Source organism: Macaca fascicularis, chromosome 19, assembly GCF_037993035.2.
Source record: "Macaca fascicularis isolate 582-1 chromosome 19, T2T-MFA8v1.1".
Classification (NCBI taxonomy): Eukaryota; Metazoa; Chordata; class Mammalia; order Primates; family Cercopithecidae; genus Macaca; species Macaca fascicularis.
The window spans coordinates 16997514-17024064 of record NC_088393.1 but is presented as its reverse complement, the minus strand read 5'-3'; the positions used below and the strand labels follow the sequence as shown (position 1 = coordinate 17024064).

The 26551-nt window shown below is 50.8% G+C and overlaps 1 protein-coding gene across 2 annotated transcripts; it reads right to left on the bottom strand.

Annotated features, from left to right (window-relative positions):
- Positions 1-482: 482 nt before the first annotated feature.
- TMEM38A (transmembrane protein 38A) lies at positions 483-25636 on the bottom strand. Of its 2 annotated transcripts, XM_045379173.2 has the most exons (6): positions 25438-25636; positions 10367-10523; positions 9926-10110; positions 8022-8109; positions 4120-4237; positions 483-2341 (listed from the first exon to the last, which is right to left on the bottom strand). In XM_045379173.2, exons 1-6 carry the CDS (start codon positions 25559-25561, stop codon positions 2114-2116), a joined length of 900 nt encoding a protein of 299 aa, XP_045235108.2. In that variant the 5' UTR covers positions 25562-25636; the 3' UTR covers positions 483-2113. The 2 variants fall into 2 exon arrangements, with proteins under 2 accessions (XP_045235108.2, XP_073882406.1); XM_074026305.1 differs by lacking the exon at positions 4120-4237.
- Positions 25637-26551: the final 915 nt, after the last annotated feature.

Here is a 26551-nt window from a genome sequence, read left to right as displayed (position 1 = left end):
GGTGGGGTTTCACCATGTTGCCCAGGCTGGTCTCGAACTCCTGACCTCAGGTGCTCTACTCGCTTCGGCCCTCCAAAGTTCTGGGATTAAAGGGATCAGCCACCATGCCCAGCCATCCCCACATCTTGAGGCCAAAATCCCAGGCATGTGGCCGGGCTTGGTGGTTCATGCCTGTAATCCCAGCACTTTGGGAGGCCGAGGTGGGTGGATCATTGGAGGTCAGGAGTTCAAGACCAGCATGGCAACATGCTGAAACCCCGCCTTTACTAAAAATACAAAAATTAGCCGGGCGTGGTGGCGGGCGCCTGTTATCCCAGCTACTCGGGAGGCTGAGGCAGGAGAATTGCTTGAACCCGGGAGGTGGAGGTTGCAGTGAGCCGAGATCACGCCACTGCACTCCAGCCTGGGCAACAGAGTGAGACTCTGTTTCAACCAAAAACAAAAAACAAAATCCCAGGCATAAATCAGACAAGCCATGAGGGTTCATTCACAATGATTTATTGGCTGCTCCTCCACGCCGAGCTGAGGTGGACAAGCAAGAGGATGAAACTTCCCCAGGACCCACCTAACTCCCAGGCGTCACAGGAACAAGGCACTTTTCCAACAGCCTGGCAACATCTGGGACTCCAACGAGGTCTGGGCCCAAACCTCACCTGAGACTGGCCATGCCTGTCCCATGCACCCACCCCCCTCAGACATCCTGGTGACCTAGGCTGAGACGAGGGTGGCCAGGAAGCTATAATATCATCCACCTCGCTCACACCGAAGCAGGTTCCTGGCCCGCCCAGCAGCAGCACAAGGCTGAGCACAGAGCAGGGAAGCATCCGTATGTTTGTTCAATGGCTGAATGAGTGACAACGGACTCCAGCCTGAGGGAGACCTGATACTTCCAAGTCCCAACTGTGCACACTCACAGCCCCTCAGTAGAGCTGGATCGTGGAACCCCATCCAGCTGGCTCCATTTCCTTGGTTTAGGGGGAGCCTGAGACGAACAGATCACAAGCCTTTCACACCATCTGATCTCTCAAGCCTGCCCTAGACGTGTCTACCGAGGGCTTCCTTTGTGCCAGGGAACTTGTGTTTCCCTGATCCACACACACGAATGATCTAAAATGCAAAGCCATTTGCAATCATAATTTCCAACCGTCCTGTTCTCCCCTCCTGACTGCATGAGGCTCAGGAGCACGTGAGCCTTTTTCAACCACAGCTTCACATCAGCCCTTCCGTACAGTGAGGGGGCCAAGGGTCGCCACTATACAGATGGGCAGCGCCAAGCTCAGAGGAGGAAGGCAACTTGTCCAGGGACACCCAGCAAGAGTCGGGACTTTCTGGGTACGGGAAAAGGTCTAGCCACTGAGAAGCGTGGGTAAGAAGAGACTTTGAAACGGCAGCACCTGGCTCATAGGTACTTAAAAAATGTCCATCAAATGAATGGATCACAACATGGCTAGAAGTTCTTCAGGAGTCAATATGCAATTTTTTTTTTTTTTTGAGACAGGGTCTTGCTCTATTGCCCAGGCTGGAGTGCAGTGGGAAGATCTTGGCTCACTGCAACCTCCACCTCCCGGATTCACGTGATTTTCCTGCCTCAGCCTCCCGAGTAGCTGGGATTACAGGCGTGCACCATCGCGCCTGGCTGATTTTTGTATTTTTAGTAGAGATGGGGTTTCACCATGTTGGCCAGGCTGGTCTTGAACTTCTGACCTCAGGTGACCCGCCCACCTCGGCCTCCCAAAGCGCTAGGATTATAGGCATGAGCCACTGCACCCAGTCAAGATGCAATTTTAAAGAAGGAAAAATAGAACTAAGAATATAAGTGCCAACCAGTGATATTCTTGGCTGGAGCTGCTGCCAGGATTCCGTGAACCCCTCCAAAACCTGTGACTCTATGGGGTCCTGGCAGAAAGAAAGAGGGAACCCCAATTTCTACAAAAGTTCTTCATCCTCATCCCCAGATCTCAACCCTCACATCAGCCCTGGAGGGTGAGCCAATGACCCTGATGTGCAGATGGGGAAGTCAAGGCCAGGGAAGGATAGATCTGAGCGCAGGAAGCCTCCCAGCTCAGAGGGTCCTGGGTCCGGGTCCTCTCTCCGGTGCCCCTTGGGCCACCCCCTAATCCGCCTTCTTGGTCTTCTTCTTCCTGGAGCCCTCGCTCAACTCCTCCTTGGACTTGGCAGGCATGGCCGAATGCTGAGCTCCTGGCCCACCACCGCCGTGGGACCCACCGTGGTTGTCATGGTGATGGTCACCCCCGCAGGCCGAACCAAACAGCACAGGGCAGATGTACCCCTCCAGGGCATCAAAGGGGGAGGTGTGTGAGTGGGTGGCCGTCAGAAACACCTGAGGTGGGGTGGCCAGGGGGACAGCAAGAGAGACAGAGGGAGACCAAGGTGGAAAGAAAAGTAGGGGATAGCAGGGTAGGGAGAAGAGGGGAGAGAGCGTCATCAAAGTCAAGGTTGGAGGTAGCCCCGACCCAGCCCTCTGGAGGTAGCCCCGACCCAACCCTCTGGCTGCATGCACCCCCAGGATGATAGGCAACCATCCCAGGTTTCCCAGGATGCCAGACTTCAAGTGTTGACCCCTGGAAAGTTCCAAGCACACTGGAACTGCTGGTCACCCATCCCCCCAGAATTCCCCATGACACCTGGGCTCAGAGAAAAGCTGTGCTAAGTGCAGGTCTGAAGGTCTGTGTCCTCCCAAATTCATATGTTGAAACCTATCACCAAGGTGATGATATTAAGAGGTGAGGCCTTTGGAGGGGTGATTGGATCATGAGGGTGGAGGCTTCAGGAATGATATTAGTGCGCTTATAAAGAGGTCCAGGAGAGCTAACCAGTCCCTTCCACCACGTGAGGACACAGTGAGATGTTGCCTGTCTGCAACCAGGAAAGAGGGTCCTCACCAGAACCCGACCAGGCTAGTACCCTGATCTTGGACTTCCCAGCCTCCAGAACTGTAAGAAATACATTTCTTCCTTTTCCTTTTTTTGGAGACAGGGTCTCACTCTGTTGCCCAAACTGGAGTGCCATGGCATGATCTCAGGTCACTGCAGCCTCCGCCTCCTGGGTTCAAGCAATTCTCATGCCTCAGTCATCCAAGTAGCTGGGATTACAGGCATGCGCCACCATGCCTGGTTAATTTTTGCATTTGTGTTTTGTTTGTCTATATGTTTGTTTTTGAGACAGAGTCTCACTCTGTTGCCCAGGCTGGAGTGCGATGGTATGATCTTGGCTCACTGCAAAGTCCACCTCCAGGGTTTAAGCAATTCTCCTGCCTCAGCCTCCCAAGTAGCTGGGATTACAAGCATGCACCACCATGCCTGGCTAATTTTTGTGTTTTTAGGAGAGATGGGGTTTTGCCATGTTGCCCAGGCTGGTCTTGAACTCCTGGCCTCAAGTGATCTGCCTACCTTGGCCTCCCGAAGTGCTGGGATTGCAGGTATGAGCCCCCATGCCCGGCCAAAGAATAAATTTCTGTTGTTTCTAAGCCACACAGTCTATGGCACTGCATTCTGTTATACAGCAGCCTGAATGGACTAAGACATTGGGCCTGGGTTGGAGCTACAAACATAGCAGAACAGGATCCCAGCCATCTGCTTGCCTCTCCCTTCTCCCCTAATGCAGGGAGACTCGTGCTTACTTCCTTTTGACAGCCCTGCAGTCCTCGCCCAGGGAAGACACAGCCCTGAGCTGAGGTCTTCATGCAGAGGGAGAGAGTCCAGCCCCTGAAGACCCCTCCTGGGTGGGGTGATGTCAGCTCAAGGCACAACTGTCAGACTAGAACTATTCCTGGTCCAAATGAGTTCCCGGCTCCCTGATGCTGCCATTTCAGCTTCTTGTCCCTCTGGTCTCTGTACCCAAGGGACTGGGCCCACCTTGACCTTGGTTCAAGCTGGGCCCTTTGCACAGAAGGCCTGTTCCCCTTACCTGTGTCCTGGCTGCTGGACACTGCCTTTTTAAAGACTCTTCCCAGCGACCTACTGGCAAGCATCTCCCCTCTCTGGGCTGCCCTGTCCCAGCCACATAAGGCTGGGAGTGTCCAATTTCCCCACTTCCAGCCTGGAGGTGACAGGGTGGCATTGGTCAAGGCAAGAACGCTGCAGGAAGAGAAAGGCTTACCTTACAGGACACCATGAACATGGTGAAGATGAAGATGAGACTGGCTTTGGACACTGGGAGCCAGCGGGTCTGCTGGAGGGTGAAGAGGATGGCTCCATACAGGCTGGCCTTGGTAGGGCTGGAGGGAGCAGCTGTCATTACCGGGAGGTGCCTGCATGGCTCAAGTCTTTGTAACTCTGGCCCAGACAACCCCCTGCCCTGGCACCAGCTCCCATCCCAGCTTCTCTCTTTTCTTTTCCTTTTGAGATGGAGTCTCACTCTGTTGCCCAGGCTGGAGTGCAGTGGTGCAATCTCGGCTCACTGCAACCTCCGCCTCCTGGTTTCAAATGTTTCTCCCACCTCAGCCTCCCAGGTAGCTGGGATTACAGGCATATGCCACCATGCCTGGCTAATTTTTGTATTTTCAGTATTTTGTATTTTTAGTAGAGACAGGGTTTCACCATGTTGGCCAGGCTGGTCTTGAACTCCTGGCCTCAAGTGATCTGCTCGGCCTCCCAAAGTGCTGGGATTATAGGTGTGAGCCATTGCGCCCAGTCACAGCTTCTCCTGATTGTAAGTTGGGAGGGTGAGGTGGTATCATCCTATGCATGATGGGTTAACCTGGTCCAAGGAAAGGCCTGGCCTTTGTCCAGCTCCTGGAATATGCCCTCTAAGCCCTTGGAGTGTCCTGCCTTGATAAGACTGTCTTTGTTTGCCTGAGGGTCTTGGGCCACACCAGGTAGTAACAGTATAATTTATGGTGGGGGTCTTGGGCCATGCAGCATCAGCTGGACCTCTAGAGGGGCTGAAGACTGAGGTCAGCCACACAGGTGGTTAGCTAGGTCTGAGCCACAATAAAAACCCTGGATACCTAGGCTCAGAAGAGTTTCCCTGGTTGGCAGTACACCATGCATGTTGTCACACATTGCTGCTGGGAGAATGAAGCCCTGTCCACATGATTCCACTGGGAGAGGAAAACTGGATGTTTGCACCTTTTCTCTCCTGTACTCTGCCTCATGCACATTTTGCCCCTGCTGATTTCTCATTTGTGTATGAGTCAGAGTCTCACTCTGTCACCCAGGCTGGAATGCAGTGCTATGATCTCAGCTCCCTGCAACCTCCACCTCCTGGGTTCAAGTGATTCTCCTGCCTCAGCCTCCCAAATACCTGGGATTACAGGTGCCTGCCACCACGCCAGCTGATTTTTGTATTTTTACTGGAGATGGGTTTCTCCATGTTGGCCAGGCTGGTTTTGAACTCCTGACCTCAAGTGATCCACCTGCCTCAGCCTCCCAAAGTGCTGAGATTACAGGTGTGAGCTATGCACCCAGCCAACCCCTGCTGACTTTATTTATTTATTTATAGAGACAGGGTCTCGCTCTGTCACCCAGGCTAGAGTGCAGAGGTCTAATCATGGCTCATTGTAACTTCAAACTCTGAGGCACAAGTGATTCTCCCACCTCAGTCCCTCAAGTTGCTAGGACTAGAGTTATATGCCACTGTGCCTGCTTAATTTTTAAGATTTTTTTTTTTTTTGTAGAGATGGAGTCTTGCTATGTTGCATAGGCTGGTCTTGAACTCCTGGCCTTGAACAATCCTCCTATTTCGGCCTCCCACAGTGCTGGGATTACAGGTGTGAGCTGCCTCTGCTGATTTTATTCTATATCTTGTCACTGTAACAAATCATAACCCTGAATTTAATGGCTTTGCTAAGTTCTCTGAGTCCTTCTAGCAAATCATGGAACATCAGGATGATCTTGGAGATCCCTCATCAGCTCATTCCCCCAGAAAATGTGATTACAACATGCAGAGTTTTCCTTAACTTTTATTTTTTTCCTGGCAAAATAGGTTTAAGATGTTTTTATTTGTTGCAAAAGAGACAGACCTGTGACTTCTATTCCTGATGTCTGTCTCTCGTTGCTTTTTTTTTTTTTTTTTTTTTTTTTTGAGACAAGTTCTTGCTCTGTTGCCCAGGCTGGAGTGCACTTGGGTGATCACAGCTCACTCCAGCCTCAACCTTCTGAGATCAAGCAATCTTCCTGCCTCAGCATCCTGAGTAGCTGGGACTACAGGCACGCACCACCACACCTCGCTAATTTTTTCTTTTCTTTTTTTTTTTAGAGATGGGTTGTTGTAATGTTGCCCAGGCTGGTCTTGAATTCCTGGTTTCAAGAAATCCTCCTACCTCAGCTTCCTGAGTAGCTGGGATTATAGGGGTGAGCCACCATGCCCAGCTTCACTGCATGTATTTAATAATTCTTTGTTTCTTTCTTTCTTTTTCTTTCTTTTTTTTTTTTTTTTGAGATGGAGTCTTGCTCTGTTGCCCAGGCTGAAGTACAGTGGCACGATCTCGGATCATAGCAACCTCCGCCTCCCAGGTTCAAGCGATTCCCTGACTCATCCTCCCAAGTACCTGGGACTACAGATGCACACCACCACACCCAGCTAATTTTTGTATTTTTTTTTTTTGAGATGGAATTTCGCTCTTGTTGCCCAGGCTGGAGTGCAATAGTGCAATCTCGGCTCACTGCAACCTCTGCCTCCTGGGTTCAAGCCATTCTCCTGCCTCAGCCTCCCGAGTGGCTGGGATTACAGGCATGCGCCACCATACCCGGCTAATTTTGTATTTTTAGTAGTGACGGGGTTTCTCCATGTTGGTCAGGCTGGTCTCAAACCCCAACCTCAGGTGATCCCCCCACCTCAGCCTCCCAAAGTGCTGGGATTACAGGCGTGAGCCACCATGCCCGGACTAATGATGATAATTCTACCTAATATTTCCAAAGCACTCACCAGGTTCCAGGGCCACTTGATTTATATGCATGATTCCTTTTTTTTTTTTTTTTTTTTGAGACAAGGTCTTGCTCTGCTACCCAAGCTGGAGTACAGTGGCATGATCCTAGCTTACTGAAGCCTCGAACTCCTGGGCTCAAGTAATCCTCCTGCTTCAGTCTCCTGAGTAGCTAGGACCACAAGTGCATCCCACCATGCCTAGCTAATATAACCTTTTTTTCTTTAGAGAAGAGGTCTCACTATGTTGCCCAGGCTGGTCTTGAACTCCTGGGCTCAAGCAATCCTCCACCCTTGGCCTCCCAAAGTGCAGGGATTATATGTGTGAGCCACCACGCCCAGTCCCCCAACAAGGTCTTTTAAAAATGCACTAAACTGACCGGGGCAGGGTAGCTCATGCCTGTAATCCTAGCACTTTGGGAGGCTGAGATGGGCAGATCACTTGAGGTCAGGAGTTCCAGACCAGCCTGACCAACATGGTGAAACCCCATCTCTACTCAAAATACAAAAATTAGCTGGGCATGGTGGCGTGTGCCTGTAATCCCAGGTACTCGGGAGGCCGAGGCATGAGAATCTCTTGAACCTGGGAGGTGGAGATTGCAGTGAGCCGAGATCACGCCAGTATACTCAAGCCAGGGCGACAGAGAAAGACTCTGTCTCAAAAAAAAGAAAAAAGCATTAAGCTAAATGCAACATGGGATCCTGCATTGGGTCTTGGATGCTGCTACCTGGCCTTGTCCACTTAGCTCCAGATATGCTCCCAATGCACACTCCATACCCCATGCATACCCTGTACCCTGACCCTGCACACCCAGCAGCATTGCTGCTCTTCTGTGATTTGACAGTTGGCAGAGATGCTGCCTCTGTTGGGAGGCTCCTTCTTGGCCATTGAACTCCTGCTCACCCTTCAAAACCCCAATCAGGTATTGCCTCCTTCCTGCAGCTTACCCTCCCCAACCTCCACACCAAGCAGAGCTATGGCTCTGCTTTGAGCTTCCCCAGTCATAGCCTCTGAAAGCTCCTGAAAGGCAGAGTCAAGGGTTGAGGCCTCTCTAAGTTATCAGCAGCATCCAACTCAGGGTCAGGCACCCAGACATACAGGAGAGATGGAGGCAGAGGTGGAGGGGGATACTTACAAAGACATGTGCAGGATCTCGTTGGTCTCTGGCTTCCAGACCCCTCGGAGCAGCTGCTCAAAGTTGGACATGAGGGCGACACCAGACCCTACAGGACAGGGTGCTTCTGAACAAGCCCGCCACCCCCAGGTCTCCTTTTCCTCTTGTTAGAATTCCCAAGGAAGCAGTCTCTCCACTCCCGGGGTCTTCTCTAGAGGGACACTGAGCCTGGGGGTGTATGATCATCAGCTGCAGGTGGGGAAACTGAGGCTCAGAGAGGACAACAGCCTTGCTGAGGGTCATATGGCAAATTCAGAGCAAAAGTCGCCTAAAGGAATCAGTTATGTCCCCACCTGCAAGGCAGGTCTTCAATCTGGAGTTGTCTGTCCTGATGCCCCTAATCCAGGACCCCAAGCTGTGCATGAGGCTTCCAAGGCAGCCCCCACCCCCAGTCTCTCTCCTCCTCAAGGCTCCAAGTTCTCAATCTTTCTCAAGCCACCCATCCTCTGGGGGAGATGCTATACCCCTGGGGAATCTGCTCAGTAGTAAAAGCTTCCTGGAGAGACAATAAGGAGACTCAAATGGAGGTAATGGTTAAATTTCTGGAAGAATCTTTCCATTTACCCTAAATGTATTGGTTAAAGAGACTTGGACATTCACTCCAGGAACTGCTGCACCAACTGGGGTGCCTGAGATGTACTACTGGACCAGGCAATCGCATCTGGGGCCATTTTGTCCCCAAGGAAGCATCTGGCAATGTTGAGAAACACTTTGAGTTGTCACAGTTGGGGAGGGAGCACTACTGGTGTTTAGTGAGTCAAGGCCAGGGAGGTGGCTCACCATTGTATAATGCACAGGTTGACCCCCATAGCAAGGAATAACTGAGGACACCATGGCTCAGTGGAGGGTGATTCTAGGCCTTGGCACTGTGGGTACCCATATCTGGTGGGCAGGAAGTGAGGATAAAGTACCCAGTGGTTTTTGGCACTTGCTCAGGCCTTCTTTCCCTGCTTTCCCTGTTACTCCTTGGCCCACTTCTCCAACTTATAATGTTGAATTATCTCTTTCTCCCCGAACTTCTGTCCATTTTTGCTTTATGCATTTTGGTGCTCTGTTTCTAGGTGCATATATGTTTATAGTTGTTATACCTTCCTAGTGGATTGACCCTTTTATCATTATAAAACGTTCTTTATTTCTAGTAACATTTTCATTATTACTTTATTTTTTAATTTTAATTTTTTAGAGACAGACTCTTGCTCTGTTGCCCAGTTGGAGTGCAGTGGCAAAATCATAGCTCACTGTAACCTTGAACTCCTAGGCTCAAGTGATCCTTCCACCGCAGCCTCCTGAATAGCTAGAACTACAGGCATGAACCACCATGTCTAGCTCTATTTTCTTCATACGAAATGGTCTGTAGGTTTCACTGGCAAAAGGGCCATGGTCCCCAAAAGTTAAGAGCTCCTATAGCTAGAGCTCTGGAGAAGAAGGGGTTCTCACCTGCAGCAATTTTTGCTCTGTAGGAGGTGTTTAGCAATGTCTGGAAACAATTTCCTTTGTCACAGCTGGGGACAAGTGTGCTACTGGCATCTCGTGGGTAGAGGCCAGGGGTGCTGTTCAACATTCTACAATGCACAGGGCAGCCCCCACCACAAAGAATGATCCAGCCCCACGTCAGTAGGGCTGCAAGTGAGAAACCCTGCTCTGGCAACGCTAGCTTTCGTCGTCATCATCACTGTCTTAGGTACCCCTGACAATAAACATCTCTAAAGGTATCGGCTGATACCTTTAGGGAGGTTTGAACACCTACTCCCGTCTTTACACCCCTTTGCCTGGAGCAATGGCTTTCCCAACTGGCGTGCCTCGTAGTACCGCTGGACCAAAAGTTCTCCACTGGGATGATTTTTCATTGTCATCATCCTATTTACCTTTGACCCACCCAGTTGCAATCATGACGAACCACCCGTGGTGGTAGTGGTGATGGGCATGATGGATGCCCACCGCGATCTTGCGGACTCGCACCACCTCCTTCATGGCCACGAAGATGAGTTTCACAGGCAGGAAGCAGACACACTTGTAGAAGAGGTCCAGGGGGCAGAAGAAAATCAAGTACCTTTTGGGGAGAGAACGCTGAGTGCCAGGGGATGGGCAGACTGTGAAGGATTGGGGTAGGGAGCTGTGGTTGTGTCAGACCCCCCTCCCCAGCGTGCTGAGCCTAGACCAGAGCTGAGCATGGAGGGCAGCATGTTCAGGGCCATCATGAGGGCTGTTGCTGGTGCGTTCTAATTCCTCCAACCTCTCTCCTCCCTGGTGCCCAGGTTGTTCCTTCCCCCACCTGGCTCTGCTCTTCCATGCCCAGCACGGCTTACCAGACAGCTGAGGCCAGCAGGATGCTGGAGTTGTTGCTGAAGTAATCGATCAGTGGCTCCCCAAGGAGCAGGTCAGCCAGGATGTAGCTCCCGAAGCAATGCAGCATGGCGCACAGCCAGGATGCGACGGGGTGGCGCCGGGACAGCTCGACCGCTCCTGGGAGGCACAGGAGTGTCCCCCATCATCACCAGCATGCCAAGGACAGGCTTCCCTCCCATATGCTCCGGTCAGCCTATCCTAATCCAGACCGCCCACCCAACCCTGAGCAGTTCGTAAGTTTCAGAGGAGGAACCAAGGTTCAGAGAGGCTGCACGCATGCCTGAGGTTGCACAGAGAAAATAGAGAGCCGAGTGGGAGTCCTTTCCTCCACGCCCAGAGAGGTGGCAATGATGATTACACTAGCTCACATTTAGGACTTATTAAATCCTCATCAGTGCCCCAGCCAAGGGATGGCTTTATTATTACAGGAGTCTCCTAATTGTCCTGAGGAGGCTGAGGCTTAGAGAGATGGGCCAGCTTGCACCTGGGAGTACTTTGAAATTGCTACTCTGGGCCGGGCGTGCTGGCTCACACCTGTAATCCCAGCACTTTGGGAGTCCAAGGTGGGCAAATCACTTGAGGTCAGGAGTTCAAGACCAGCCTGGCTAACATGGTGAAACCCCGTCCCTAAAAATACAAAAATTAGCCGGGAACGGTAGTGCATGCCTGTAATCCCAGCTACTCAGGAGGCTGAGACAGGAGAATCGCTTGAACCCGGGAGGTAGAGGTTGCAGTGAGCCGAGATTGCACCACTGCACTGCACTCCAGCCTGGGCAACAGAGCAAGACTCCATCTAAAACAAACACACACACACACACACACACACACGCACGCACACACACGAAAGAAAAGAAAAGAAATGGCTATTCTGACCTCAGCTGATCCGAAGATCCCTATGAGCTTATGCTGGTATTTTTTTTTTTTTTTTAAACTTTTTTTGTTTGTTTGAGACAGAGTCTCACTCTGTCAACCAGGCTGGAGTGCAGCGGTGCAATCTCAGCTCACTGCAACTTCCGCCTCCCAGGTTCAAGCGATTCTCCTGCCTCAGACTCCCAAGTAGCTGGGATCACAGGCGCCCACCAGGATGCCTGGCTAATTTTTGTTTTTTTAGTAGCGAAGGGGTTTCACCATGTTGGTTAAGGTGGTCTCTAACTCTTAGACTCAAGTGAACCTCCCACCTCAGCCTCCCAAAGTGCTGGGATTACAGGCATGAGTCACCGTACCCAGACTTATGCTGGTATTCTTATCCCTGCTGTTTAAAAAAAAAAAAAAAAAAAAAAAAAACATTTCTTTTTTTTTGAGACAGGGTTTCACTCCCATCACCCAGGCTAGAGTGCAGTGGTGCAATCATGACTCACTGCAGCCTTGACTTCCTGGGCTCAGACACTTCTCCCACCTCAGCCAAGTATTTGGGACTACAGGCACGCGCACCACCATGCCAGGCTAATTTTTTGTATATTTAAAGTAGACATGGGGTGTCGCCATGTTGCCCAGGCTGGTCTCAAACTCCTGGGCTCAAGCCACCCACCTGGTTTGGCTTCCCAAAGAGTGGGGATTATAGACATGAGACACCATGCTGGCCCATTTTAAACATTTTTAAGTGTGTAGTTCTTTTTTTTTTTGAGACAGAGTCTCGCTCTTTTGCCCAGTTTGGAGCACAGTGGCGTGATCTCGGCTCACTGCAACCTCCTCCTCCCGGGTTCAAGTGATTCTCCTACCTCAGCCTCCCGAGTAGCTGGGATTACAGGCATGCGCCACCACGCCCAGCTAATTTTTGTATTTTTAGTGAAGATGGGGTTTCACCATGTTGGCCACGATAGTCTCTATCTCTTGACCTTGTGATCTGCCCACCTCGGCCTCCCAAAGTGCTGGGATTACAGGCATGAGCCACTGCACCTGACCAAGTGTGTGGTTCAATGGCATTATACTCACATTGTTTTGCCATCATCACCATCGACCATCTCCAAAACTCTTTCATCTTCCCAAACTGAAACCTATTAAACACTCACTCCCGATCTCCCGTCACCTAGCCCCTGGCACCCACCATTCTACTTTCTGTCTCTATGAAATTGATGACTTTAGGCATCTCATATAAGTGAAATCATACAGACTTTGTTGTTTTGTGTGGCTTATTGAGCATAATGTCCTCGAGCTTCATCCCCATTGTAGCATGTATTAATATTTTGTTTCCGGGCTGGGCACGGTGGCTCACACTTGTAATCCCAACACTCTGGGAGGCTGAGCCAGGTGGATCACTTGAGCCTGGGTGTTCGAGACCAACATGGGCAACATAGTGAGACCCCCATCTCTCCAAAAAATTTTAAAAATTAGCTGGGCGTGGTGGCATGCTCCTGTAGTCCCAGCTACTCAGGAAGCTGAGGTAGGAAGATCACCTGAGCTGGTGTTGTGGAGGCTGCAGTGGGTCATAAGCACGCCACTACACTCCAGAGCAAGACCCTGTTGAGAGGGGAGGGAAGGGGAAGGGAGGGGAGGCCAGCCTGGGCAACACAGTGAGACCCCATCTCTAAAAAAAAATTTTTTTTTAATTAGCTGGGCATGGTGGCATGCACCTGTAATTCCAGCTACTCAAGAGGTTGAGGTGGGAGGATTGCTTGAACTCAAGAGTTTGAGGCTGCAGTACGCCATGATCGCACCACTGCACTCCAGCCTGGGTGATAGAGTGAGACTCTGTCTCAAAAATAATAAATAGGCCGGGCGCGGTGGCTCAAGCCTGTAATCCCAGCACTTTGGGAGGCCGAGACGGGCGGATCACGAGGTCGGGAGATCGAGACCATCCTGGCTAACACGGTGAAACCCCGTCTCTACCAAAAAAATACAAAAAACTAGCCGGGCGAGGTGGCGGGCGCCTGTAGTCCCAGCTACTCGGGAGGCTGAGGCAGGAGAATGGCGTAAACCCGGGAGGCGGAGCTTGCAGTGAGCTGAGATCCGGCCACTGCACCCCAGCCTGGGCGGCAGAGCCAGACTCCGTCTCAAAAATAAAAGATAAAAAAAAATAAAATATTGACATATAGAGTTGTATCTTACATAGAATATAGTTGTATCTTGAAGTCAACATATTAAATTATTCTCAAAATTATGTATTTGCAGATTGTACTTGTAAGTTTCAAAGAAAAATTATCGACTTTTCATATTAACCTAGAAACTAAATATGATGTGGTTCAGCTATATTAATTTCTTAATACAATCTAGGAAAGAAAAAAAAAAAAGAAAAGTGAACTAGACCTTGATTAGGGTTTTCCAGCCTCAGCCCTATTGACATTTGGGATCAGATCATGTTTTGCTATGGGGGCATCCTGGCATTATAGCATGTTAAGCAGCATCCCTGGCTTCCACCTACTAGATGACAGTGGCACCCTCCCCCACAGCTGTGACAACCAAGAATGTCTCCAGATATTGCCAAATTTATCCTCGGGAACAAAATCCCTTCTGGTTGAGAATCTCTGTTTTAGGTGTATCAACAAAGACAAGCCCCATAAGCATACCACTGAGTGAAAATGTTGGGCTGCAATATGATACACTTATGACCGGGCTCAGTGGCTCATGCCTGTAATCCCAACACTTTAGGAGGCCAAGGCAGGTGGATCACTTGAGGTCAGGAGTTCGAGATCAGCCTAGCAAACCGTCTCTACTAAAAATACAAAAATTAGCTGGGCGTGGTGGTGCGCACCTGTAATCTCAGCTATATGGGAGGCTGAGGCATGAGAATCTCTTGAACTCAGGAGGTGGAGGTTGCAGCGAGCCAAGGTCCAGCCTGAGCCACAGAGCAAGACTCTGCCTCAAAAAAAAAAAAATTATGAGTTTTTTTGTGATTTTTTTTTTTTAAAGCTCATCAGCTATCGTTAGTGTAAGTGTATTTTATGCGAGGCCCAAGACAATTCTTTCTTCAAACATGGCCCAGGGAAGCCAAAAGATTGGACACACCTGTTTTACAGTAAGTAATCAATACACTTGCCCCTCTCCTCGACATCCCCACCAACTCACCATGTGATCTTGAACAAGCCACTTTTTTATTTCCACATCTCTTTTTTTAAAAAAATAAAGCAGAACATTGCTTCTTTGTCTAACTCTGTTGAGGACTGGAATGAGCTTTTCCCTCCTCTAATATCACCTTGGAGTTATGAGCCCAAAATGCAGCGTCTCCCTGCACTTAAGGTTGTCCTACGTCTCAACATTGACCAGGGTCCTAGGGTATGAGGTAAAATGCTTCAGCTCCTCTCCTAGGGTCTATTTAAAACACAACTGGTTGAGAGTTAATCCCTCAGAGCAGCTGGTGGCCTGTGCAGAGGCCAGGTCGGGTGAGGCACCCATGTTTTGCAGAAATGGATACCTCTGCATCTAAAAATAACTCCCAGGGACTGAATTCTTTCCAGGATCTTTCTTGTGCCCTCTGGGATCATCCCAGGGACTGAGGTTGGGGAATGGGGGTGGGGACCTCGGGTTTGCATGAGTTATGATATGCCGGGCAGATGCCCATGTTTGCAGCATGTGTGTGCCCTGCTATAAAAGTCACATGTCGGCTGGGCGCGGTGGCTCACGCCTGTAATCCCAGCACTTTGGGAGACTGAGGCAAGCAGATCACTTGAGCTCAAGAGTTCAAGACCAGCCTGGGCAACATGGCAAAACGTCGTCACATGCCTAGCTTCTGGCTCTGCCACTCACTCTGGCATGGCCTTGGACAAGTGACTGCCTGCCCCCCGCCAAGCCTCAGTTTGCTTCACTGTCCAAAGACCAAGATGACGGCCAGGCGCAGTGGCTCATGCCTGTAATCCCAGCACTTTGGGAGGCTGAGGCAGGTGGATCACTTGAGGTCAGGAGTTTGAGTTTGAGACCAGCCTGGCCAACATGGTGAAACCCTGTCTCCACTAAAAATACAAAAATTAGCTGAGTATGGTGGCAGGTGGCTATAATCTCAGCTACTCAGGAGGCTGAGGCAAGAGAATGGCATGAACCCAGAAGGCGGAAGTTATAGTGACCCAAGATTGTGCCATTGCACTCCAGCCTGAGTGACAGAGCGAGACTCCGCTTCAAAATAAATAAATAAATAAAAATAAAAATAAAAAACAAAGTCTAGGTCCTTTCCCCTTTCCAAACTCCTTGGTTTCTCTTGATGGGTTTTGGGGCAGTCCCATGAAGTCAATAGGTTTTTCAACTGCCGCATGCCACAAACACATTCCCCTCTCACTGGGTGAGCTTAGGCTAGTCCCTCCCTTCCCTGGGCCTCAGTTTGCCCACGTGTAGAATGGGGAGGCTGTCTAGGGTGACCAACTATACCCCTTTGCCTGGGTCCCAGGGGTTTCCTGGAACATGGGACTTTTTTTTTTTTTTTTTGAGATGGAGTCTTACTCTGTTGCCCAGGCTGGAGTGCAGTGGTGCGATCTCGGCTCACTGCAAGCTCCGCCTCCCGGGTTCACGCCATTCTCCTGCCTCAGCCTCCCGAGTAGCTGGGACTACAGGCGCCTGCCACCATGCCCGGCTAATTTTTTGTATTTTCAGTAGGGTCAGGGTTTCACCGTGTTAGCCAGGATGGTCTTGATCTCCTGACCTCGTGATCCGCCCGCCTTGGCCTCCCAAAGTGCTGGGATTACAGGTGTGAGCCACTGCACCCAGCTGGACTTTCTTTTATTCTTTTTTGAGATGGGGTCTTGCTCTGTCGCCCAGGCTGGAGTGCAAGTGATTCTTCTGCCTCAGCTTCCTGAGTACCTGGGATTACAGACACCCGCCACTAGGCCCGGCTAACTTTTGTATTTTTAGTAGAGATGGGATTTCTCCATGTTGGCCAGGCTGGTCTCGAACTCCTGACCTCAGGTGATCCACCTACCTCGGCCTCCCAGAGTGCTGGGATTACAGGCGTGAGCCCCTGCACCCGGCTGGACATGGGACTTTCAATGCTCATCTTGGGAAAGCCTGGACAAGGTGACCACCCCAGATCTATATCAGTCATTTCCAAAGACGCTGACTATGAGGGTGAAAAAGAGATGCTTAGCGCCTAGCAACGACGCAAGAGGTATTTCTGGAACTGTGTGGAAATGGAAAGTACCTGTGGGTGGAAATTTCAGTAGATGGATTTTTTTAAAAATCAGCTCTGCCTCAGCGGGGCATGGTAGCTTATGCCTGTAATCCCAGCTACTCCGGCAGCTGAGGCAGGAGTATCGCTTGAACCTGGGAGGTAGAAGTTGCAGTGAGTCGAGATCATGCCACTGCACTCCAACCTGGGCGATAAGGGCAAAACTCCATTTCAAAAAAAAAAAAAGAAAAGAGAACAAAAACAGGCCAGGTGCAGTGGCTTACGCCTGTAATCTCAGCACTTTGGGAGACCGAGGCGGGTGGATCATGAGGTCAGGAGTTCGAGACCAGCCTGGCCAATATAGTGAGACCCTGTCTCTACTAAAAATACAAAAATAAGCTGGGCGTGGTGGCAGATGCCTATAGTCCCAGCTACTCAGGAGGCTGAGGTAGCAGAATCGCTTGAACCCAGGAGGCGGAGGTTGCGGTGAGCCGAGATTGCACTACTGCACTCCAACCTGGGCAATAAGAGCAAACTCCGTCTCAAAAAAAAAAAATTAAAAATTAAAAAATAAGTCAATAAAACAGAAAAAATCAGCTCTGCCTCAAAAGAGAGGAAGAAGCTTTGGGTCCCTAAGTCTGGTCTGTAATGGACTCTGTGACTTTCCCTCTCCAGGGGTCAATGCCTCATTTGCAGATGGCTGGGTGGTGCTAGAAGGGTCCCCAGGGCACTCTAGCACCGTGCTATTTAGTCGGAGGTGTATGAAGCCTGGGGTACTGACTGAGTCTCTCAGTGACTCTAGGACCAGTCTTTTCCTCCTGAGCCTTTGAGCTCAGCATTCTGCCTCAGTTTCCTCCCCTGTAAAATAGAGATAGCAGCCTCTGCCTCACAAGGTGGAGCAGGGGTCAACAGCCTCTTGCCCTCAAAAAGCTTGTAGTTCAAACCAGAGATCTCAAATCAGGAATCAAATAAAAGTTTTCTTTGGTCCTAACAGCATATGAAAAATGTTAAAACTTGTCTGGGTGTAGTGGCTCACACCTGTAATCCCAGCACGTTGGGAGGCCGAGGCGTGTGGATCACTTGAGGTCAGGAGTTCAAGACTAGCCTGGCCAACATGGTGAAACCCTGTTTCTACTAAAAACACAAAAATTAGCTGGGCATGGTGGCGGGCACCTGTAATCTCAGCTACTCAGGAGGCTGAGGCAGGAGAATTGCTTGAACCAGTGAACCTAAGGTTGCAGTGAGCCGAGATCACATCACTGCACTTCAGCCTGGCGACAGAGCGAGACTCCTTCTCAAAAAAATTTTAAAAAGTTAAAACTGCAACCAAGATGTCCTGCAGGAAGTGAGTAGATAAACAAAACATGAAACATCCTTACTATGAAATATTATTTGGCCGGGTGCGGTGGCTCACGCCTGTAATCCAAGTACTTTGGGAGGCCAAGGTGGGAGGATCACCTGAGGTCAGGAGTTCGAGACCGGTCTGGCCAACATGGTGAAACCCCGTCTCTACCAAAAATACAAAATATTAGGCGTGGTGGCACGTGCCTGTAATCCTAGCTACTTGGGAGGCTGAGGCAGGAGAATCACTTGAACCTGGGAGGCAGAGGTTGCAGTGAGCCAAGATCGCGCCATTGCACTCCAGCCTGGGTAATGAGCAAAAGTCTGTCTCAAAAAAAGAAAAGAAAGAAAAAGAAAAAAAGAAATATTATTCAGTGAACTATCAAGACATGAAAAGACATGGAGGAACCTTAAATGCATATTCCTAAGTGAAAGAAGCCAGTCTGAAAGGGGTACATACTGCACGATTCCAACCACAGGATATTCTGGAAAAAGCAAAACTCTGGAGATAGTAGAAAGATCAGTGGTTGGCCAGGGGCAGTGGCTCATGCCTGTAATCTCAACACTTTGGGAAGCCAAGGCAGGTGGATCTCCTGAGCCCAGGAGTTCACGACCACCCTGGGCAACACAGCAGAACCCCCATCTTTTTTTTTTTTTTTTTTTTTTGAGACAGAATCTCATTCTATCGCCCAGGCTGGAGCACACTGGCACAATCTTGGCTCACTGCAACCTCTGCCTCCCAGGTTCAAGTGGTTCTCCTGCCTCAGCCTCCCGAGTAGCTGGGATTACAGGTGCCCGTCACCATGCCCGGCTAATATTTTGCATTTTTAGTAGAGACAGGGTTTTTCCATATTGGCCAGGCTGGTCTTGAACTCCTGACTTCAGGTGATCCACCTGCCTCGCTCTCCCAAAGTGCTGGGATTACAGATGTGAGCCACCACGCCTGGCCAAGTGTATTAATTTAAAAAAGGAAAAGAAAGAGAAATGTTTGAACAGCCAACACAGACACACAGGAAAAATCAGTCCTGGGGGTTCCAGCCCCAACCAGGTAGAGATGTGCCTGCTTGGTTCTCACCTAGGGACAGACGGTCCCCATCTGGCTAGGCTCTGTGTAGTATACATCAACTGACTTGCCCCTGGAGGCATGGGAGTTTGAGATTTATGCACCAGATCAATGGTTCTCAGCTGGGAGAGACTGTGCCCCCAGGAACACTGGCAATGTCTGGGGCATTTTTGGTTGTCATTATTGGATGGTGTGGGGCAGGGTGGAGGTGCTACTAGCCTCAGAGGGTGGAGGATACTACAAAACCTCCTGAAATGCACAGGGCACCTAATGCCCTGTCACCAGCACAAGGCTGGGATACCCCGATGCAGGGAACCAATTCTCATCTGTGGAACTTCATAAAACACCAATGCTTGGTGCCAACCCCAGTAATTCTGAATTTTTAAATTATTATTATTTTTTTTAGACGGAGTCTGCCTCTGTTGCCCAGGCTGGAGTGCAGTGGCACTATCGCGGCTCACTGCAACCTCCACCTCCCAGGTTCAAGCGATTCTCGTGCCTCAGCCTCCAGAGTAGCTGGGATTATAGGCTTGTGCCACCACTCCTGGCTAATTTTTGTATTTTTAGTAGAGACAGGGACTGTGTTGGCCAGGCTGGTCTCCAACGCCTGGCTTCAAGCGATCTGCCTGCCTTGGTCTCCCAACGTGCTGGGATTACAGACGTGAGCCACCTCCTCCAGCCCCATGATTCTGAGTTAACTAATTAATTAATTAATTAATTTTTCTGAGACGGAGTCTTGCTCTGTTACCCAGGCTGGAGTGCAATGGCATGATTTCTGCTGACTGCAACCTCCGCCTCCTGGGTTCAAGCGATTCTCCCACCTCAGCCTACCAAGTATCCAGGACTACAGGCACCTGCCACCATGCCCAGCTAATTTTTGTATTTTTAGTAGAGACAGGGTTTCACCATGTTAATCACGCTGGTCTCAAACACCTGACCTCAGGTGATCCGCCAGCCTCAGCCTCCCAAAATGCTGGGATTATAGGCATGAGCCACCACGTCTGGCCTACAATTCTGATTTAAATGAAAGAGGGGTAGCAATCAGGACAAACGGATTTATTTTTTCTTTTTTTTTGAGACGGAGTCTCACTCTGTCACCCAGACTGGAGTGCAGTGGCGAGATCTTGGCTCAATGCAAACCTCCGCCTCTCGGGTTCAAGCAATACTTGTGCCTCAGCCTCCCAAGTAGCTGAGATTACAGGTGTGCACCACCATGCCTGGCTAATTTTTGTATTTTTTCTTTTCTTTTCTTTTCTTTTTTTTGAGATGGAGTCTCGCTCTGTCGCCCAGGCTGGAGTGCAGTGGCATGATCTCGGCTCACTGCAACCTTCGCCTCCTGGGTTCAAGCGATTCTCCTTTCTCAGCCTCCCAAATAGCTGGGATTACAGGAGCCTGCCACCATGCCTGGCTAGTTTTTGTATTTTTAGTAGAGGCAGGGTTTCACTATGTTGGCCCTGCTGGTCTCGAACTCCTGACCTTGTGATCCGGCCACCTTGGCTTCCCAAAGTGCTGGGATTATAGGCATGAGCCACTGTGGGGGCTCTGCATTTCTAACCAGCTCCCAGGTGACATTGACACTGCTCAGTTGAGGACCACACTCTGAGCTTCATCCTTTCTCAGGATTCTCAAGAAAGCCCGACCCAGCCAGGCACAGTTGCTCATGGGAAGCTGAGGTGGGAGGATTGCTTGAGCCCAGGAGTTGGAGGCCACAGTGAGCTACAACTGCACTACTGCACTCCAGCTTGGGAGACAGAGCAACACCCTGTCTCAAAAAAAAAAAAAAAATTTAAAGTTAATTTGGCTGGGAGCAGTGGGTTACACCTGTAATCTCAGCACTTTGGGAGGCTGAGGCGGGTGAATAACTTGAGTTCAGGAATTCGAGACCACCCTGGCCAACATGGTGAAAACTCATCTGTACTAAAAATACAAAAAAAAAAAAAAAAAAAAAAAAAAAAAAGGCCGGGCGCAGTGGCTGACGCCTGTAATCCCAGCACTTTGGGAGGCCAAGGTGGGTGGATCACAAGGTCAAGAGATGGAGACTATCAGATCACGAAGTGAAGAGATTGAGACCATCTTGGCCAACGTGGTGAACCCGCATTTCTACCAAAAACACAAAAATTAGCTGGGCGTGGTGGCGCATGTGTGTAATCCCAGCTTCTCGGGAGGCTGAGGCAGGAGAATCGCTTGAACCCGGGAGGAAGAGGTTGTAGTGAGCCGAGATCGCGCCACTGCACTCCAGCCTGGCAACACAGCGAGACTCCATCTCCAAAAACAAGACAAAACAAAACAAAAAATTAGCTGGGTGTGGTGGCGGGTGCCTGTAATCCCAGGTACTTGGGAGGTTAAGGCAGGAGAATCACTTAAATCTGGGAGGTGGAGGTTGCAGTGAGCTGAGATCATGCCACTGCACTCCAGCCTGGGCAAGAAAACAAGATTTCATCTCAAAAAAGAAAAGAAAAGAAAAGCAAGCAAGCCTGATCCAGAAAATGCCAGTATCCCAAGTAATACATTCCTCCATAGACTTCCAAATAAACATCACCACCCCTCACAAATGCATTAGACCTTATTCCTGACAAAATTCTCAATAGATCTTTATAATAGCTAGGAAAGGGAGTCAGGGGTTCTCTTACCAGTGATCCCATTTCACAGACAAATAAACTGAAGCTCATGGTGGTGAAATAACCAGTGTGGTATTTACTCAGTGCTAGTGGTAGAACTGACTCCCATGATTCAGAGACGTTTAGTTTCTTTCTTTTTTCTTTTTTTTTGAGACGGGGTCTCACTCTGTTGCCCAGGGTGGAGTGCAATGGCATGATCATGGCTCACTGCAGCCTTCACCTTGCAGGGTTCAGGTAATCCTCTGACCTCAGCCTCCCTAGTAGCTAGGAGTACAGGCACATGCCACCATGCCTGGCTAGTATTTTTGTATTTTGTATTTTTATATTTATTTATTCATTGAGACAGAGTTTCACTCTTGTTGCCTAGGCTGGAGTGCAATGGCACAATCTCGACTCACCGCAACCTCTGCCTCCCAGGTTCAAGCGATTATCCTGCCTCATCCTCCCTAGTAGCTGGGATTACAGACATGTGCCACCACACCTGGCTAATTTTGTATTTTTAGTGGAGATGGGGTTTCTCCATGTAGGTCAGGCTACATGGAGATCACCTGAGGTCCGCTGAACTCCCGACCTCAGGTGATCCGCCCACCTCGGCCTCCCAAAGTGCTGAGATTACAGGTATGAGCCACCGCACCTGGCCATTTTTGTATTTTTTATAGAGAAGGGTTTTCACAATGTTGCCCAGGCTGGCCATGAACTCCTGGCCTCAAGCAGTCTTCCAACTTCGGCCTCCCCAAATGCTGAGATTATCTGACCTATGCTGACATTTTTTTAAGGAGATACGGTCTTGCTCTGTTGCCCAGGCTGGAGGGCGGTGGGGTGATCATAGCTCACTGTAGCTCCCAGGCGGCACTGATGCTGCTCAGTTGAGAACGGCATTCTGAACTTCATCCGCTCTCAGGATTCTCAAGAAAGCCCGACCCAGCCAGGCACAGTTAAGCTCCAACTCCTGGGCTCAAGTGATCTTCCAGCCTCAGCTTCCCAAGTAGCTGAGACTACAGACACACACCACCATGCCTGGCTATGAAATTCTTAATTTCTCAACAAAAGGCCCTACACTAATACTTTGTATTGGGCCTGGCAAATTCTGTAGCTGGTCTAGCACACAAATTCTGAGAAGAAAATTTACAGATATCCAGCATGCATACCAAACTGGGACTAACAGTTCAATCCAACACCTTACTTAACTTTTCTTTTTTTTTTTTCCAAGACAGAGTCTCAACCAGGCTCTGTCACCCAGGCTGGAGTGCAGCTGCAAGATTTCGGCTCACTGCAACCTCCATCTCTCGGGTTCAAGCGATTCTCATTTCAACCTCCCGAGTAGCTGGGATTACAGGCGTGTGCCACCACACCTGGCTAATTTTTGCATTTTTAGTAGAGACGGGGTTTTGTCATGTTGCCCAGGCTGGTTTCAAAGTCCTGGGCTCAAGTGATCCACCCGCCTTGCCTCCCAAAATGCTGGGATTACAGGCATGAGCCACCACGTCTGGCCTCCAACACCTTACTTTTCTAAGGAAACCAAGTATCTCACATTAATTGTACTGATTCTTAGAGTCAAGCAGACCTGGGCTGAGTCCCGAGGCTGCAACTGACCAGCCATGGGACCACAGGCTCACTGTGTATTTAAGATAGCTTAGCCACTATTTCCTGTTTCCCCAGTTATGAAAGGAGGAGGTTGAACTGGGTGGGGTATCCTTAGCCCTGATAACATACATCAGTCACTGAGGGAGGGGAGATTAATATTCTGAATCAATTGGTGTGGGGTGGAGCTGGGGGGTTTGAAAGCTCCCAGGAGCATCTCATGAAAAGCCAGGGTTTGGAACCACTTCTCAGCCTTCAGGAACCTTCAGGCTCTGGCACTTAGAGCTTGGATAGCTTATTCTAGGACTTCTGCAGAAATATCTTGAACCTTCCTGCAAGTTCCCAGGCAGCTTGGAGACCTCTTTTCTCAAGACATTTGTGTCCTACATCCCCACAGGGCTCCAACCCTCCTCAGTTTCAGATTATCTTTTCTTTTTATATTTTTTTCCAAGACAGAGTCTTCCTCTGTTGCCCAGGCTGGAGTGCAATGGAGTGATCTCGGCTCACTGCAACCTCCACCTCCCAGGTTCAAGTGATTCTCCCATCTCAGCCTCTCAAGTAGCTAGGACTACAGGTGCATGCCACCACGCTCGGCTAATTTTTGTAGTTTTAATAGAGATGGGGTTTCACTATGTTGGCCAGGCTGGTCTCGAACTCCTGACCTCAGGTGATCCGCCCAACTTGGCCTCCCCAACTGCTGGGATTACAGGCGTGAGCCACTGTGCCCAGCCAGTTTCAGATTTTCTAAGGTTCTGCAACTGCCCAAGGAACTGGCCTGAACCACCAAGAATTCTTCCCCAGAAAGGAAAGACAGCCCATGTTCATGCTAGGACAACACAAAAGCCTATTTTGTTTTGCACTGTAACTGTTCTTCAGGATAGCTTTTAAGAAAATAGGCTCTGGCATGTGGATAGGCAAAAATAGAATAAAAATTCCTAGCAAGTACAGTGTAATCCTGTTAGCATAAGACCGTGCATTGGCTGGGCTCAGTGGCTCACGCCTGTAATCCCAACACTTTGGGAGCCCTGGGTGGGCGGATCACAAGGTCAGGAGATCGAGACCATCCTGGCCAACATGGTGAAGCCCCGTCTCCACCAAAAATACAAAAATTAGCCAGGGGTAGTGGCGGGCGCCTGTACTCCCAGCTACTCAGGAGGCTGAGGCAGGAGAATCGCTTGAACCCCGGAGGTGGAGTGCAGTGATCACTCCACTGCACTCCAGCCTGGGCGACAGAGCGAAACTCCATCTCAAACAACAACAACAGCAATAACAAAAAAAAAGAGTGTGCATTTATGTCTATAACTACATAAGTATAAATGAATAGAAGAGAGATCAGGAAGGGTGGCTGGCCACCACTATGTTGACAGTAATTCTCTTTTTTTCCTTTGCCCTTTTCAGTTTGAGTTTTTAGTAAATAGAATTACTTATTTTTATCATCTGAGAATAAAGCTATTTCCTTTTTGAGCTACAGTGGTAATTTACATCTAAGTGGGAGGAAGGCTCATGAAGTTTGGGGTTCTTTTATTTTTCTAAGTCTAAAATCTATTATCTAGTAAGTTGCTGGTGTGCTAGAATAACGATGAACAAGAAACATTTGTTCATGAACCTTTTATAAAAATAGAACACGTTCTAAGGAAGCCATTCATCCTCATTTTAAAAATGACTTTTTAAAAAATCTAAGAAGCAGGGTGTACCCTCCTGTGACCTCCCCAGCCTGGGGTCTGGAGCTGAGAGGGAGGACGCTGACCCCAAGTCACCCAGCCCTGGGACCAGTTCTGCTCCGTAAGTGGAAAGGATCTGGAGCCAGGGCTGGAAGAATTCCCGTGGGGACTCGGAGATTCAGCACCGTGGGGGAAGGGAGAGGAGTGGAGGGTGCTGGACAGTTGCAGCGGGGAGGAGAACCGGTGTCACTTTCGCTGAACCTGACCGCAGCCCCCGGCGGCGCGGCGGCCCTTATATAGACACCCCACTGGCGCTCCCACTCCGCGTGCCAAGGTCAAGGAGGGAGGTCACACCTGCGCGCGGCCAGAACAGCTGCACCGACCCCCACCTGCACCCTCGCCACAGCCGGCGCCCCTTGCCCAAGTTTCTGCAGCTCTGACCCAACAAGGAGCCCCGACCTTTCCTCCACCCCTCCCCCAAGCACCTGTTCCCCCTCCTCTAAACGGGCTCACGCCTCTCCTTCCCTTCCCCCAGCTTCATCGTCCTGGAAGCTTCTCCCCCGGGCTCACCCCGGCGTGGGAGAACCCCATGATTCTCGCGCCTGACTACTCCCACGATGCAATCCTTGAACCTGTCCCCCGCTCCCTCCACCACGCACGGGCTTCCCCCTCTCCGCGACCCCCAGCTGCCCCGGCCCGCGCCCCCGGCTGCCGGCCCCCTCAGCCCCCCGCCCCGGCTCACCTGGTTCATACTTGAGGTAGAGGATGGAGACGATGAAGTAACTGAGGTCGAAGACGGGGAAGAGCGGCACCCGTGAGAAGCTGAGCGCCAGCTCGCCCAAGCTCAGCGCCGAGAGCAGCTCCATGGCGCCCGCCCGCCCGCCGGGTGCCACCCGGGGCCCCGGTCTCGTCCGTCCCGCCGCCCGAGGCCCGGCGACTGCGCCCCCGCAGCTGGGCCCGCCCCCGCCCGCCAGGCGCCACCCCAGGCCCGGCCCCCGCGGGAGAGGAGGGGCGACGGCCTACATCGGGACAGGTTGTGGGGACGCCCAGCACCACGGACGGAGCTGGACAGTCGGACGTCCCAGGCGCTGACCCTACTGACATCGCGACCCCGTTCCGCCCAGCGAGGCGGGGTGCGGGGCACCCCTGCAAGGCGAGGGAGGCTGGGGGGCTCCCCATTCTGGGCATCCCACGCACGCGGGACGCCCGTTCCCAGGGGGCCGGATCAGCCAGGACTTTGTCTCCGTGGGCTCAATTAGGACCCCGATCTTCGGTGGAGCCCAATGAGGACCCCTACGCCCTGGTGGGACCCCATGAATCAGAACCCCTGCTCCCCGTGGAGATCGGTTAGGACCTCAGTCCTCTGTGGAGCCCCGTCAAGACTTTCCTGCCCCATAGGGTCCGTTCGATCAGGAACCCCGTCCTCGGTGGGGCTCTGCAAATCAGGACCCCCGTGTCTTGTTGGGAGCAGCTCAGTGGGGACCCCCGTTCCCCATGGGGCCCAGGAGGATCTCATTTTAGAGCCCAGTTGGTTAGGGCACCCGTTTCTAAGGACCCCACTGCGTCAGGACCCCGCACTCTGTGCAGCTCAGGAGTCAAAGGATTCCTTTTCTCCAGAAGCCCAATTTGAGACCCCATAAAGTGAACAGGAATTGCTGCCCAGCAAACCCTACGGCACTCAAGACCTTACGCATGCGCGGCACGCTTCGAACGCGTGACCCAATCCCAACCCCAGGAGACCCTGCCCTTTCCATTCTGGCTCTCCGGGCCTCCCCAGCAAGGTGGGGCGCTCGCGCTCCCCTAAGGGCGCCTGGCCTGCAGAGGGTGGGACCTTGATCTTCGATTGGCCCAGCCCT

Excerpts from the sequence above, each read along its gene's own strand:
- TMEM38A (XM_045379173.2), bottom strand. The coding sequence starts at position 25,561 with ATGGAGCTGCTCTCGGCGCTGAGCTTGGGCGAGCTGGCGCTCAGCTTC. Across the intron at positions 8,110-9,925 it reads TGCAACTGGGTGGGTCAAAG|GGTCTGGTGTCGCCCTCATG; the intron begins GTAAATAGGATG and ends CCTGTCCTGTAG. Across the intron at positions 4,238-8,021 it reads GAGATCCTGCACATGTCTTT|CCCTACCAAGGCCAGCCTGT; the intron begins GTAAGTATCCCC and ends TGCTCCCTCCAG.